Source organism: Eschscholzia californica, unplaced genomic scaffold, assembly GCF_041429995.1.
Source record: "Eschscholzia californica isolate CP2 unplaced genomic scaffold, dmEscCali1.0.p SCAF_2, whole genome shotgun sequence".
NCBI classification, from domain to species: domain Eukaryota; kingdom Viridiplantae; phylum Streptophyta; class Magnoliopsida; order Ranunculales; family Papaveraceae; genus Eschscholzia; species Eschscholzia californica.
The window spans coordinates 58,377,385-58,394,043 of NW_028238309.1; the positions used below are offsets into that span (position 1 = coordinate 58,377,385).

General features: G+C 35.8%; 1 protein-coding gene across 4 annotated transcripts; it reads left to right on the forward strand.

Annotated features, from left to right (window-relative positions):
- The first annotated feature begins 1,910 nt into the window (after positions 1-1,910).
- Positions 1,911-16,142, forward strand: LOC147559564 (binding protein). Of its 4 annotated transcripts, none has more exons than XM_086661458.1 (25): positions 1,911-2,230; positions 2,941-3,021; positions 3,100-3,199; positions 3,292-3,376; positions 3,470-3,519; positions 3,621-3,686; positions 5,066-5,145; positions 6,059-6,118; positions 7,021-7,120; positions 7,204-7,281; positions 7,908-7,975; positions 8,051-8,119; positions 8,201-8,278; positions 8,363-8,458; positions 9,835-9,905; positions 10,143-10,235; positions 10,352-10,445; positions 11,453-11,575; positions 13,403-13,620; positions 13,729-13,843; positions 14,217-14,348; positions 14,463-14,570; positions 14,658-14,767; positions 14,861-14,962; positions 15,054-16,142. In XM_086661458.1, exons 1-25 carry the CDS (start codon positions 2,186-2,188, stop codon positions 15,532-15,534), a joined length of 2,703 nt encoding a protein of 900 aa, XP_086517584.1. In that variant the 5' UTR covers positions 1,911-2,185; the 3' UTR covers positions 15,535-16,142. The 4 variants fall into 4 exon arrangements, with proteins under 4 accessions (XP_086517584.1, XP_086517586.1, XP_086517585.1 ...); XM_086661460.1 differs by having other exon boundaries at positions 11,453-11,551; XM_086661459.1 differs by having other exon boundaries at positions 10,143-10,220.
- The last annotated feature ends 517 nt before the right edge of the window (positions 16,143-16,659 follow it).

Consider the following 16,659-nt stretch of genomic DNA (forward strand, 5'->3'; position numbering starts at 1 on the left):
GCTTATAATTAAAATGAGTTGGTTCCGATCTAGACTGCCACTATCTATAACCAAGACCAAAGAGTATGAGGTTCTGTTTTTCGCGAAGGCACTCACTAAGTGTTGACAGTGTCGAAGAGATACAATTCTCATACTCACCATATTTTCCGTTATAGCATATGTGGCACCCCCTTCCTTGGTGGGAGCTTTTAAAATTCGCGAGAACTAAAAAAACATCATATTGAGGCTAGCAAATGGACTGTCAAGGGAGGAATTCTCTAGAGAATATGGAGCAACTAGGAGCACTCTAGAAGGTTTCTAGATATTTACATGGAAATCTGTACACACTTCCTATCCAGTAGATTGGAAACATGTGTTTTCATCTTGTCCATCCATTGTATAGATCTTGTAGTATAAATACGGGTGAACCCCCTCATTTCTGGGCATCCAAGAGGTGATCCAAACAAGTGAGGGTCCAAAGTGAGTGAGTTGGGAAACTTGCTTGTATTAGTTTGTACTTGAGAGTTCTTAAGGCAGCAGAAGAGTAGGAGCGACTAATAGCACCCATTAAAATTGCTATTAGTCAAATGGATTTAGGTTATGTTTTAACACTAATGGGCTGTCAAGGGAGAAATTCTCTAAAGAATATGGAGCAACTAGGAGCACTTAGAAGGTTTTTAGAAATTTACATGAAAATCTGTACACACTTCCTATCCAGTAGATTGGAAACATGTGTTTTCATCTTGTCCTTATAGATCTTGTAGTATAAATACGATGAACCCCCTCATTTCTGACCATCCAAGAGGTGATCCAAACAAGTGAGGGTCCAAAGTGAGTGACTTGGAAACTTGCATGTATTAGTTTGTACTTGAGAGTTCTTAAGGCAACAACAACAAAAGAGTAGGAGCGACTAATAGCACCCATTAAAATTGCTTGTAAACGGGATCGTCTTCGACACTCTAGAAGGTTTGACTGAACCAAATAATGGTTTTGGATGAACCACCCATATTTGCCTATTCGGACACTCAAGATCAATGTTGATCCCATCGTCGGTATAATCTTTCAAAAAAATGAATTCTATGCGTCTCCATTTTAATTGAGATAGATCTCTCTTTTAAACCTTTGAACTACTAAAATCTAACTTGAGATGGATCTCCATTTTTGCATTTTGTTTCCTAGAAGTTTACTCCAAAATAACTTAAAAAATGTCGGTTTAAACCCTTGAACAAAATAAACTTCTTTGCCTATGAACGAGCTGACTAACGTCCACTGTGTTGCAAGACTACTGACAGGGTATTATTCGTTTTGGCTTCTCTTTTGTGTGTCACATCATTTTTGGTGTGACATTGACACATTGTGCAAACAAATACATCAAAGTTGGCTCTTCCTTACGGCGTAGTATTTGTGGATGTTGTCGTAACTACTAACTCAAAATCATCTAGTTTATGAACAAACTTTTACGCGTGTAGGTGTCGAATTCAACTACCATTTTTCCTCTTTAATTTCTAATACTGATTTCCCAATATCTCAAGAAATTACATCTAAAAAATATGTGAAAATTAAAACAATTATACAAAATGCACTTTCTTAGTGTTACGCGCAACTATTTTCACGATACATGAACAAAGAGATAAAACAATATCGTTTTTGATTGCTATGGTGTTCCATCTAGAAGAGGATATATGATTTGATCGAAATAGAATTGTTGTACAATTAATATGAAAATTGTACCATGGTCAAACTATAATGTTGACTATTCAAATAATTGTTGTGGTACTTCCCATTTTAGTTTCCCTCTCTATCCTATTTTTGTTCTTTTAAAATCGAAAGAAAGAGTTAGTAATTTTCGTAAAACAGTATAAAACTAAGGGGTAATTTAGGTATTACACAAACCTTATATATTTTCCTGGCATTTCCACTACTGGTGAGGCGGGGGGAAAAGTGAACAGAAACGAAAAATAAAGAAGAAAAGGGGGCGAGAAATCAAAAGGACAGCGAAGGGAAAACAATTTGTCTCGAGGGTTATTGTTCTTCTTCTCATCGTTAATGGCGGTTAGGGTTTTCAATTGACCATCAGATACCCAATAGCAGTCCATCTCCCCCTTTCAATTCTTCTCAAGACGACGTTTCCCTCTCAAATCACTTATCAATCTTCGTAAATTTTGTTTTTCGTTATCTTCTTCAATAATTTCAGTAGAAACCAGCAATGGGTGGTGAAGAGAAAGCGGAGGCTTCTGAGAGTTCTATGCAAGTTAGTATTTTTCGTTTAGTTCTATTGAATGTTCAAATTATTTGTTCTGTTGATGCCCTAGAATTGAATTTGATGTTTTCTCTTCTAATGGGGATTTCACAAAGTAGCAGTCTTTATTCTTTTTTTCTCGTATGAATATCTCTATAAAGCTTAGCAAAATTGTTTGTTTTGGGATATGGGTCTTTTTTGTTTTAGAATTCAATCTCGTTTTACTGGAAAGCTAGCTTGATTAAGTGTTTTAGTTTGTATTATTGAAATTTGGGCATAATTTTTGGGTAGAAAGCAGTTTGGGACTTGGTATTCTGATTTAGGTTGTAGTTGCTTCACTGATTAGTTGGTTGAGGTTTTGCAACTAGGTTCATACTTGATTAAGCTGTGGAAGGCAGTAGGTATTGCTTAATTACTAAAAATCAACTCTTCAATTATCACTTTGTCAGCCAACTTACTTTGGCTGCCACAAGGTCAGCTCATGGAGCACAGTAGCTAAGCTTACTATATTATGTCTAAAATTGGTTCTCAGTTCCTTACCATTATCATATTTCCATAAAGTTATTCTTACCAGTGCATCATTTACTTGATGCTGTCATCGTCACAAATTTAAGATTTTTCTTTTAGGTGGACTATACTGTACTCTTGAACTTAACGTCTGCTTGATGCAACCAAAGGATTGTCATAAGAATTTTACCTAACAAGCTTTTGAAAATTTTCAGCGTGTAAAGGTCTACCATTTGAATGAGGATGGAAAATGGGATGACCGTGGAACAGGGCATGTTACTGTTGATTACTTGGAGGTTTGTCTTAAAAAAATTAATTCAAACATTTTAGATTTTTTTCGTTTATGAAGCAATAGTTTAAATTTGTGTACACAGAGGTCAGAAGATCTTGGACTATTTGTTTATGATGAAGAAGACAATGAAACTTTACTTTCACATCGAATTATATCAGATGATATTTATCGCAGACAAGAAGGTATTCTTTATTCTCAATTGCTGAATCAATTCAATTTGGTCGCTAAATTATCAAATGCCGGGTTAATATGCAATGTTCCTTGCTTTCTTCAGATACAATTATCTCCTGGCGAGATCCAGAGTATTCTACAGAATTAGCTCTCAGTTTTCAACAGAGTGCAGGATGCTCTTATATATGGTGACATCTGCTTTCCAGTTTGTTCCAATCATTATTTGCCGAAGTGACGTTAACACGTTTGAACTAACCATATTCCATGTACCCTTTATGTAGGGAGCAAATCTCTAACGTAAGAAGAAACACACAGTATAGTTCAATTGGCGGTGAGTAGTTTTCCAGCATTTCAACATATGAGTGTTAGAATCTTGTTGCTTTTGGGTTGGTGTTCCTATCTAATTTTCTTGACTGAACAAATGTTTTGTAGATGTTGATATTGGTCCTCGTCAAGCGACAGGGGATATGGACACATCCAGGACATCACATGCCAACGGTATTTCTCTCTTTGCATTTTGTTTATGTTTTATTCCACATTATCTGCTAAAAGAAGCATGTTCTACATTTAAGAATCACATCAGTTAGTGGCAGTGAGAAGTTGGACTAGGCAACTGCTGACTGCATCAAAGTTGAGTATGTAAACAGAAACAGAAGCATGATTAGGAGGAGAAGTTTCTAAATATGCATACTTGGCAAAGGTTTCTTATTCAGGACCAACAAATTGGCGTCTGCTCTATAATGCTCTAGACACAATCAATAGTCTCTAGAAAAGTCTACTTCTAATGCTTGTTTATAAACCAGCAAGTTTGAAGTATTTAAGATAACTATGAGGGTCACTAGTGTGAAAAATGTTATTGCAATAGAAATATATTGTAGCCAACAATTCATTTAAGAAGCTACATTCGTTCTTGTTTGCCATTACAAAAAATGGACGCATAGTTCTTTTCATTATCTTCCAACGCATTTCGACCTCTGGTGAGTGCTATATCACCGTCAATGTGGTTAAAGCTTCTTTATTTCCTCTTCGACTCCAATTTCACCGTTGATATCATTTCCACAATGGTCATCTTTCAAAAACAATGTTCATCGCTCCAACACCATCTCTGCTGTAAATTCTCCACATTGACACGCACCACCTCTGCCACATAGTTGCCAGCACTTCAACTATCACTTCGAGAATCATTGCGAAAGTACTTCATAGTCAATGTCATTAAGATCATTACTATCCCTCAAAATCACCATCTAGCAGCCACCTTCACCACACACTACCACTGGGGCATCCATTACAAGGAATCAAGGTTGTCATAGTCACGACAGTAGACAAGCATTGGTACCAACCCTCTGTATAGTACCGTCTCTACAAAATGCTATAATTGATCAATCAATTGGTTGCAGTCTTTGCTCCCAGTAGCGCTAGGGGTAATTGGAAATCTGTTCCTATGTTTTGGTGTCTTTGGAAGTCAAAGAACAAGGCCAACTTTATTGATCATTACAATGGTTGAAGGCCACCTTTATCGTTGAAGCAGAGGCATGGAGTGGAGTAGTGGACAATGAACTAGTTGTACAATGATTTTGGTTATAGTTGGGATGCTTTGATCCCGTCTGGATTCTGTTTGAGAATGTTTCTTCTGCTTTTTCAAATTCTTTATATCTCATTCGCTGTTTGAAAAGAGAATTAGTCAGTCTGCTTGGATATTTTGTAGAACGAAACATATTAGCAACACTTCTGATATGCATGTTCAATTATCAGTTTTTTCTACATAATTTGGTGTCCTGATTACGTCTACTTAGTAAATTTCCGTGGGGAGTTGCTTATTTTTTCTTCTAGTTCGATCTTTGGGAGTGATCTCCATACTTTATTTCCTTACACTGCAGATGATCCATTCCATAGGGCTAACAGTGAGTTGAGGGAGTTGCCAGCTGTTGAGCTATCTACACTTCCTTTGATTCTGAAGGTATGCATTTGAGGATTTTTCGTGCTGTTTATTTGTTGTATCGTGTACTGAAGAATCTCACTAGTTTGTAAATTTCCTTAGGGATGCTATATCATAGTCATCCAAAGATGATTGTCATTTTGTTAGTAATTATTTGGTTTAGTTTAAAATTTGCAGGTTCTGACAATAGTAGGTTTGGTAATAATTATCTACAATCATCTTGGTTGACCATACCTTCTTTAAGTTACATTGGCATAAGCCAGATTGCAGTTCTTGTTAACCATGAAATCTATAGGCAGTGATGTATCTTGGTTACAAGTTGCAACTAACAATATATTAACCAGCTGATATGATGCATTGGTAGTTTTAGACTTTTAGCCTTTAGGTTATCTTTTTGTACTCCGGAGTATGGATTTCTTATGTGGTTCCCTCTGCACTTAATGTATTTATATAGTGTTGTATTACTTGTTCTTAATTTCAACTTGAAGGCCATCTTTTTTTTCGCGGGAATACAATGTGATGCCAAGCAGGTACTTGGGCCAATTTGAATTGACATCCAGATTTCCTGGAGTTTGTTTTTGTGTGCTTCTGAGGCAGGGAGGATGTGGCAGGAGGAATTCTTTGATAGTTTAAAACGTTGCTTCCTCATTCCTATACTTTATACATAGGGGTTCTATTGGTTCTATTACTGGATGTCTTTGTCATTTTGTGTCACATAACCATTCTCAAATTTGTTTTGTGCCTTTTCTGTTAAGATTGACATGGAATGGTGCTTGTGATTGGAATTAGTTATTAACTTGGTTTAGACAATTTTTTTGAATAAGTAGCTTAAATTATTTCGCAGTAAGATAGCTTCAGAAGTTTCTTATGTCATTTTTACGAGTTCTTCTCGACTTGCTTAACTATTTGCTTAATGAAATTATCTTATCTGCAGATTGTGGTCGAGAGTGGTATTGTTGATCAGTTACGTGTGCCAGAGCTTATATTACATGACGTATGCTTTTTCACAAACCTTATTGTAGTGATAATAATGTTTTCCTTTGTAAAGAGAGCACCAAACACATAATACTTACTTCATTGACGTCAATTCTTGATCTTTTAAGAAGGCTATTATCTTCATCTCCCCTAATTTATTTAGATGCGAGATACTGAGTTAGTTTCTCTCCCCTAGCAGAGGAGTAACACTACTTGTAAACAGTTATATGTTAGGAATTCCATGCCATATGAGTTTATGATATCGACTTGTATGTTGTGTCTGCTAAGAAAGTCCTGGTATTCGAAGAAAAATAATCTTCGAAGATAAGAAGGCTATTATCTTCGAAGTTATACAGAAAGTATTATTACTGTAAATGCGACCATAGTCTTGTAGAGATACAAATAACTAAACTATCTCACTAGAAGTATTCCAGAGATGAAAATGGGGCCAATTATTTTTTTGAAAGAAGAAAAATAATTATACTAATTCAAAGAATATTACGAAAAGAGATTCCTAATTGGATCCGAACCACATATATCTAAATCTAATGACAATTATGATATCTAGTTTGTCAATTTCTTCGTTTAGCTCAAAGACAAAGAAGTGTAAGAATACCACGTTAGTTATTATCACACTCTCTTCTTACCTCTTCAGAGTATTGCCTTATTTCTTGATTTCCAAATTCGTGTTCAGTTGATAGCTTTTTAGTTACCAAATCAATTCTTTTGATCACCTACGTTGTTTTTGTGAACCAAAAAAGAATCGTATATTCATGAAAAATGTTAACTAGGTCACTTCTCTTGTCTTGTTTGTAACTTTTATATGCTTTGTTAGCTTCGTTCTATATCTTCTTCTTTTTTTCCTTATATCATGTAGTACTGTGTTTCCATGTGTTATGCTGATCTTATTTCATATTTCAGCAAGATTTCTTTCCAAAGCTAATGGACCTGTTTAGAATATGTGAAGACTTGGAAAATGTTGAAGGTCTACACATGATATTCAAGCTAGTTAAGGGGATCAGTAAGTGCTTGCCCCTTTCGCTATGTTTGTGTACTTCATTTCACTACTTTGACTGACTGGGTTTGCATCATTGTTGGTTACAGTTCTTCTTAACAGCCCTCACATCTTTGACAAGATATTTGGTGATGATTTCATCATGGATATCATTGGATGTCTTGAATGTATGTTATTCCATTGTTCATAATGGCACTTCTTTATTTTTTTCTTCTATACTATTTTATTTCTGTCAGTAATTCTGATAATCTCTTCTTGAGGTCTTCTTCATTGTATATCACTATATTGTATACTTCTAGGGTTCTTTGTCTGCCTGTGGGTTCGGGGTTGTATTTAGATATTTTAACTTGGTATTGCGCCTATAATCTATGGTGGTACAAGAGTGTTACTATTGTGATGCTTGGGTTTGCAATATTACTTTACTACCATTACTTGCGAGATAGGTCCCTATAGCCAAGTTTGTTGCCTTGCCTTTTTCTTAATCCGAGGTCTCATTCAGTTTATAAGCGAATATCGGTTTAGAAGAACACTAATGCATACGGCGTTACTAAAACTAGCTGAGATTTTCTAGATCACATCAATTACGGTGTTCAAAACTGGAACTTCAGAATATTCCAAAATTGAGTCATGGTTTTATCTTGTGAGTTATGTCTTTGAGGAAAAACTATCAAGTCAAGCACCTAACTACGAGTTTATATCTCTGGAGTTGCTGACAAACATCTAGCTCATTATGCATTCTCTTGGTTAGCAAAAAGCTTGGACTCATGCTTGTATGTTCTAACACGTCCTGTAGATGATCCTGAGGTTTCTCATGTTCGACATCATCGTGCTTTCTTGAAGGAGCATGTGGTCTTTAAGGAGGTATTATTTGGTTGTTATTTTTTCTTCTATTTGGTTGCATTTGACGAGTGTATCTAAGAAATATTCTGTTTCTAGGCAATTCCTATTAAAGACCCCACAGTCTTGTCGAAGATTCATCAGACGTACCGAGTGGGTTACATTAAGGTTCGGATTTGTTCACAATTTGTTGTTTCGGACTCCACCTGTTTGTTGTAGCATTCTTATTTTATTTTCCCCATCTTTTAGGATGTTATTTTACCGAGAGCCTTGGACGAGGCTACAAATGCAAGTCTTAATTCCATCATCCATCTAAATAATGCCAATGTGAGATTTTTCAACCCTCTGCAGTTAGAACATTTTTACCTTATTTCTCGCGCACTAAGACATTTATATCTTATTTTACTGTAGGTTGTTTCCTTGTTAAAGGATGACAGTACGTTTCTTCAGGAATTGTTTGCGAGGATGAAGTCATCAACCACTTCAGCTGAAACAAAAAAGAATTTGGTACGGTGACATCCTTCCGAACATTCTTTACACGATGTTGTCCTGGCTGAAGCCTGACTAATTCATGAGCCCAGGTCCAAAGGCTGTGGGTACAGAGACTTGATTAATTTGTTTAAACAAATATTGCTCTTCCGTTTTATTATATGATTTTAGCATTAAGTAGCAGAGGCGGGCGTGGCCCAAAGCGGTTGCTTTGGGCCTCCAACTTCCTTACGACCCCAAGATATCCTAGTTAGTGTAGTACCATGCGTCCCAAGTGACCCATGATGGGGTCCCCCTTCCCATTTTTGTTTGTGATGCATAAATTTTTTTTTTCTAATATATCTTTTTCACGTATACAATAATATTATATGATTTTCATCTCATTTTGTTTATGTCATGTGAGGTTTCTAATATCTCATTAACATGAGCTTCAGTTTCCATTTTCTTATGTTTTTATTTTATTTTACCCATTTTAACTTCGAAAATTGATTAGTATAAACCAATAGTCACACATATCTGAAGTTTATTATTATTTTTCTCTTTACAAAATGACTTTCTATATTTTGTTAAAATTATTTAATATGTAGAAATCAAGGTAAAAAGTAAGTATAATTTATTCAATATAAACACTGAGTTATTTGTTCGCAAAAAAACTAAAGTTCTAGGCAAAAAATAAAGAAATAAGTCCAACCACAAAACTGAGGAACTCCTTAAACTTCAAAATTTAGATCATGATACTTTATTCCTTTGCAAATACATTTTAGCTAAATTTTTGTGCCCTTTCTATTAGTTTAATTGAATGATCTACTATAGTCAAAAAACCTTAAATTTTTTTAACAAGAGGAGGCCTCAATTTTATAATCCACTTCGAGCCTCCTAGTATCTAGGGCTGGCCCTGTTAAGTAGTGCCGTTATGTTTGCAGTTGGTTATTGCCAATTTGCCTACTCTATGGCCTCATTGTATTGTGTAAAGGAAAGAAGTGTGTAAACTTCTCTTAATTCACTATTTCCGCATCTTCTTCAGGATTTTTATTCTCGACAGCATGTTTTGTGTCGTTCTTACCATCCTGATCCCAGTTGATGTTCTAAAATTGCTCCAAATTTGTTTTGATTCTTCTTGGTCTCCTTCATGGCATAGTGCAGATGTTCACTTGTGTTAATTTTTTCCCTTTTCCATCTACACAATTTTGATAACCAATTTATCCGACAGTTAAACTGTTGTCTCCTATTAAAAAAATACTTCCAAGTGATAGATTAATTTTTTGTTATAAACTGAATATTCTTGATTCTAATTCTGAGTGTGTTTTTGTCTAGAAGTTATTCGTAGAATGAAATTTTTTATCTTTTATGAATCAAATTTTGTGGGCTGAACTTGTACTTTTGCTACAAAGCAGGTGTTTTTCTTGCACGAGTTTTGTGGTCTAAGTAAGAGCTTGCAGATGGTTCAGCAACTGCGACTGTTCAGGTATGTGTTGCTGAGGAATGGAAGTTATGCGCTTCTTTCTCTTTTAGGTAGAAATTGGTCGATTAAGTATTGCTGTATTACCATAAAACTATCTTACTTGCCATAATTCTGTTAATTTATTAATTCAAATTTCAAAAAACTAAATAAATAAACAAACATTTTCTCTGGATATCATGGATTATATGGGAAAAAAGTGATGACTTCCTATTTTGATACTAAACTTGGGACTTCTTATAGGGAACTCATGAATGAAGGCATCTTTGACATAATCACTGATGCATTGCGTACTCAAGATAAAAGGCTTGTCTTGACAGGGTACTCATCATCCTTGTAAACCTTTTAAACTTTTTGTAATCTTCTACAATCTCTATATTAACTTTTCTCAGTTTGGTTTTACCTTTTGTACTTAGCGCTGATGGTAGTCTGGTAATTTTATTGGTATGCAGGACAGATATCCTCATTCTTTTCCTGACCCAGGATCCTAACCTTCTTAGAACATATGTCACCAGACCGGAGGGCGGCCCTCTTCTTGGACTCTTGGTACACATCTAATTGAACTGTTATGTTGTATTTGACAAGTGGAAATTTATTGACTAGGCCATAAGGCAAAGAGCAATACAGCTACTCTATATTCAAAGAAGTAAGAAGAGAAAGCAGTTGTTTTAATTGGATTTTATTATCCCTTTGTGTGAATGGGTATCAATGACAAAGATCTTCTAAATTTTTCATATCGTGATTGGGTGAAATTGCTAATTGATGCATATTGCCTCGCTTTTTTAGTTGTTCAACTTGTACATTGCTATTTTAGTTTTAGTTTTCTAATATAGTCCTGACCAATTTCCGTTTCTTCGAAGGCCTTGTTCCTATATTCCTTATTGCCTTTTCTTGGCGTACAAACCCCATACCCTTCATTTTGTAAATGGTGCTATATACTGGAGAATGCTAATTTAGTTGCATGAACAAACATAGCCTCCATTTTGATCTTCTTTTAGTTGGTTTTTTTCAGCACTGACCAGTGCCTCAGTTGTAGCAGGACTTCTTTATTAGAATTTTGAGGTTTCTAGTGTAGACCCTACTCATCTGTTTGGCCTGTGGGTTCCTTATTTTCGCTGATTTAAATACTAAATACGCTGGCAAAGCAATAGGTGTTATTCTTTTATAAGCTTCACTTTTAAAACCTAGGCGGGGTACAAATAATTTCAGTTGGTGGAATGCTAAACTTCTGATATATTGTAGTCCTATTAATAGGGTTCTTAAGATGGAATGTTCCATGTAGGTCAAGTGCTGTCACAATAACGTTTTAGTGTGAAAATTTCTTATTAAGCACTAAATTATAAGGTTTCTTAACTCGTACTTCAATGCGTAGAAGCTAAAACAGAGGAACATATTTTGTTAACAATTTGAAACCACATGCTTATTCATTGGTGTAGGTTGTGGGGCAGTTCTCTTAGCTTGCAAACCTTTTCTTTCTATTATAAATTGAGTATCTTGGCTAGTAATCTTTACCCGTTGACCGATATTTGATATTATGGTGTTTCTGTATACAGGTCAAAGGTATGATAACTGATTTTGGGGAGGACATGCATTGCCAGTTTCTTGAAATCCTCCGTAGTTTGTTGGACTCCTACACATTTTCTGGATCGCAGGTGCCCTCTTCGTTCACTTTCCATGTAATTGCTTTCTTTATGCAGAATACCTGTTTAATTTTACTAGGAATGATGTTAACACGACTTCTTTTAAAAGATCTCCTGTTCTTGCTATGTCATGATATTTGTTTTCAATACACCAACTGTCACATACGGTTGAAGATATCAATGTTTATATCAATTCACAAATCACAATTAACCCTTACCTGGAAGCATGAAAATATATCTCCTCAGTTCCCACCTTTGATATATCTGAGACCCGAGTACTTGACACATGTGTAGTTTGTGTTCTAGCTTGTTATAAGTTTGATGTCCGTAATTTCAATACGAGCGTTCATTAGTCACAGCTTAAAACTTATCCTAAATTCTCCTCATTAAGTAATGGTAATATAGTTTTAATCTCTAGTACGTTCTCAGATGAACTATTAGTATAAATGGAGTTGGAATGCATATGGAGAAGTATATATTGATGTCTTTTCTGTTATGGACTAATTTATTATGTCTAATTTATATTGATAGCAGTATTCTAATATGAGATGCTATATATATTAATGTTGGCATTAACTTTGCGCTATCCTGCTTTTATCCATGACCACCTAGAATTGTATTCGAGAGTATGAGTGGAAGTACAATTTAGGGGTTTTGAATCAGCACCCACCGCAACAAGGGAGAGGTTTCTGTACAAAGGGACTAGGGATAGCCTCCCAATTAAGAGTGAATTCCTTAAAAGACAAATGCCAATTCTTGCTCTAAGCCCAGAAAAAAATCAAGCTAAGAATTGTCACCTTGACTTTTTCAAAGTTAATTACCTTTTCTTTGAAAATAACTCCATTTCTAGATTCCTAGGTGCTTCAAAAGATTGCTTGTGGATTAGTATTCCAAATGGTGTTCCCTCGCTTAGGAATCGGGAAATCTCATCAAAAAAGAAGGAGATCATTCACATTGGTAGGACTCCCCATAATACCCTGCTAGGAGAGATGAAGAAATTATCCTCTACCGCAATAAAGCATGATCTGATGCTGCGATTCTTCATTGAGGTTGCAGAGGCTACACTGATTAACCAATGGGCATTCACATTGTTTCAAATTTTCCACCATCAGAATTCTATCAAGACAAACTGAAGATGTGAAGAAATTTACCTCAAAAGGAATTTCTACCTTCCACATGTATCTAAGACCAACTAGAATGACAGGCTGATTGTAAGGAGTCCGAAACCTAATATTCTCATAACAAGGCTCCGCGGACTGTCCACCCTGTCCAATCTCTAAAGTTCCTCATCCCCTCGCATAGTAGGTCACTGTCCTCCAATGAAATGTAATAGACTTTCCGCTTCGTCCATCTCATCTCCCATTCCGAGATCCCAGCTCACCTCATCGATGTAATAACGTTGAAAGAGACTAGACTACTAGAGCACCACGAATCTGACCTAAACCTGTTATGCGTATCATCTCTCCACCTTAAAAGATGTTAAAGCTTTAAAGTTGGCAAAACAGTTATGCTAGGTTGTTTTATCCTCTTCTAACAAGTTAGGTTGTTGGTAGAGAAAGTCATATATATTATGAATTAGCAGGACTGTGACATAAATCTAATATATTATGTGTATTCTGTATTATTTCCTTTGATTACTAAATGATGTGTAGTTACATATTCATCATATGATAAATTAGCATGTGAATTGATGCGACAAGATTCGCCTTGTCTATCAACAATTATTGTATTTTTTCTTTTCAGCTGTCACTTGAACTGATTCCAGTATATGGCTTATAAATAAAATTCTTTCTGAAGAAATGTATAAATGTTTCCTTTGCACAATATATGCCATTAATGTAATAAACCAAGTTTCTGTTTCAGAGAGACACAATTATACAGATATTTTACGAGCAGCATTTGGATCAGCTCATTGCTGTTATAGTATCATCATGCCCTCCTCCTAATGGTGTTGCTCGATCAACTGACAACTCAAATAGCTCTGGTGGAGACAAAAATCAGGGTGTGCGGAAGCCTGAGATTTTATCGAACATCTGTGAATTGCTTTCCTTTTGTGTTCTTCACCATCCTTACAGAATGAAGTAATTTCTACATTGTGCTGGAACTTATGAACAAAAATATAAATTGTAATTGAGTCTTACTTCTAGTTCTAAATCTTTGACATTCCTCCTGCCACCTTCTGTTTGTAGATGCGCTATTCTCTCCAATAATGTAGCAGAAAAAGTCTTGCTTCTAACTCGCAGAAAGGAAAAGTACATAGTTGTAGCTGCAGTTCGATTTTTGCGCACAATAATATCCCGCAATGTGAGTACATCCTTTCGACCTCCATATCTATAATTTATCTTTGCCATTCTACACGAGTTCACACCTATTACCTTCTACGCGTTTCCTTAGCTTAAATTCGGAACAGAAAGGAATATCGAAGGAAAAATGTTTATTTGCCAGATAAGAATACATGGGGTATTCTTTGTTGTAATTGCTTGCCTAGCCTGAGAAACTTTTGTTTTTTTGGCCGTTTGTCCATTTATATGGTCTGTCTCTAGTTGCTTTTAATTCTGAGTAGATAAACAGATGCTTACTGTCTTCACGTATGCAATCTTATAATATTGTCTTGTCTTCTATTATGAAAAGTCTTAGCCACTTTATTGAAGAATTATATCTTTATGCTGGTTTTCAGGATGATCAAATTCTACAACACATTGTTAAGAACAATCTTCTAAAACCTGTTGTGGAGGCTTTTGTTGATAATGGCAATCGTTATAATCTTCTGCACTCTGCAGTCCTAGAACTTTTTGAGTTCATACGGAAGGTTTTGCCTCTTCTTTGTGCTACTTAACGTTTCCGTTGTTAATACTAAAATTTATACTTACAGCTTGCAAAAACCAAAATTATATAATGCTTATTAAATGAGTGTTTTGTGCAGGAAAACCTCAAACCGCTAATTATATGTTTAGTCGAGACTTTGTCGGATAAATTGGCAAAGTTCGAGTTTTTGGAGACAGTTAATGCATTAAAAGTTAAATATGAACAGGTTCTCTCTCTCTCCAAATAATGGTTGAATAATACGTCTAACGGCTACTCTTTTATTTGAGAAATGACAATTGTTTTTTTCTGCCAGTACTTTGATCATTCACAACCAAGAGGTGCTGTCACTCTGGTGGACTCGAGAAAGCGAGCTGACGAACGTGCCCCTGAAAAAGAAGAGGAGGAATACTTCAATGAGGACAGGTTTGTTTTGTCATAGCTCATAGGAAATGTGATTTGTTAAAAGTTTTTTCGCCATTCGGTTAACTAACTACACCCTGGTATATACATAAACAGTGATGAGGAAGATACTGCTTCTGCTTGGCCTTCACGTACCCTTGATCGACAAGTGAAACCTGTTTTGACTAATGGAGCAAATTACAGCTTCCCTTCATTTAGGTACTAAACTTTTATCATTTCCCTTCGATTCTATCTTTGGTTTTCCCGGTTATCAAGTAGAATCATGATATCTCTGCCGGTTATTTTGTAGACAAGGATCTGTCGGGCTGGTTGATTATGAAGACGATGAAGATGACGAAGATTACAACCCCCCACCAAGGAGTTCGTCAGTAACTCCTAATGAAGATGAAAGAACACCTAACTCTTCTCCCAAACGTAACTTAACTTCTGATGAGAAGCTTGAGCCCGCAAAGAAGCGAAAGGCCGAAGAAACTTTGATTAGCAATGCTTGTACGACTTGTGAGAATGCAACATCACCTGACGAGAGAGAAACAAACTCTGCAAGCAGCTTACCTAGTATCCCTGATTCAAACTGCAGCAATTCGGATGGAGGAGCTGGTGGCGAGAAAGTACCAGAAATTGTGGACAGTTTGTGCTTGTCAAACACAACAGACACTAGACAATTGGCTGGAGAGAACTACCAGACAACGATACCTAACGTTAATAGCTCCTCAGATATTGCTGTAAACGGCTCAAACATTTCTGGTTCAGAGCCATATACAGTAAGATGATTTATTTCATCTTTAAATTATCTGAATTTTGTGCAACAAAGTCCAGAGGTTTCTGCATTTCCTCAAGTCAGAGATGAGAGAAGCAGCAAAATTCTATTGTCATCATCAGTGACCAGGAGAATAGAGAAGCTGCAATATACAATCAAAGGCTCGAAGCAATTCAAATATCTTAAAGGTGGATCTATCTCGCTAAATTCGGTTTTGTTATCGGCTATAGCTTACCTGTCGAAGAACACAAAAGGCGAAAAAAGAGTGAGAAACAATCTTGTTGCTTCTGTTGAAAACATTTTGTCAGCCATGAATTGCTTACTGTTAGTAGTTTCTGTCAGTGATTTATTGATCTTCTGTGATCTTATTTAATCTTGTCAACCATATCTGATAAAAAAAAAGGGTAGGGGTGCATAAAATGCTCAGCTACCCCAAGCCCCCAATAGCTACTTGTCCTGTTCTCTCTCTCTCTCTCTCTCTCTCTCATAAACTTATGATGATTCTTGTAGAGTGTTTTCATAGTAGTTTTTGTGATAAAATTTAGAAGAAAATGGATTAAGAGTGAAGGAGATTTGGTTTTTTTTAGCAGATCAAATAAAAATATATGGGGAAAAGCCAAATACCCTCCCTGTTTTAAGTACTAATGCATCCTGAAGTATACATTAGATTTTGTTTGGGAAGGAAATTGATTTTAGAATCCTAACCCTAATTTCAGTTTAAGATGTTTCTTTCTTTTTGGGTTTAGTTATGTTTCTGAATTCTTAGGTTGGGATTAGGGTTGTACCACCAACTCAGCTTTGCAGGTTCTTGGTACTTCCAAAAAGCTGATTATGAATGATTCAAAGCATACAATTGGTTGCTTTGGAATTCAGTGGTATATTAAAAGTAACAAAGGGGCAGCAGTATGCTGAAAAATGTCTCTGAATGGTTTGAATCCTATTCTTTATATTACCTTCCAACAACATTGTGCCCTGATTCTATCAAGGGGGTAAATATGTTGCAACTTTTCTCAGCGAATATTCAACGAGATTTTATAGACCATGTCCAAATTTGTTAAAGACAATCTCGTTATAAATAGTTAGAGGCGATGTGGCCTATAAGAAGCAATGTTCATCTTCTTCTTCAGTGAATTGTTGC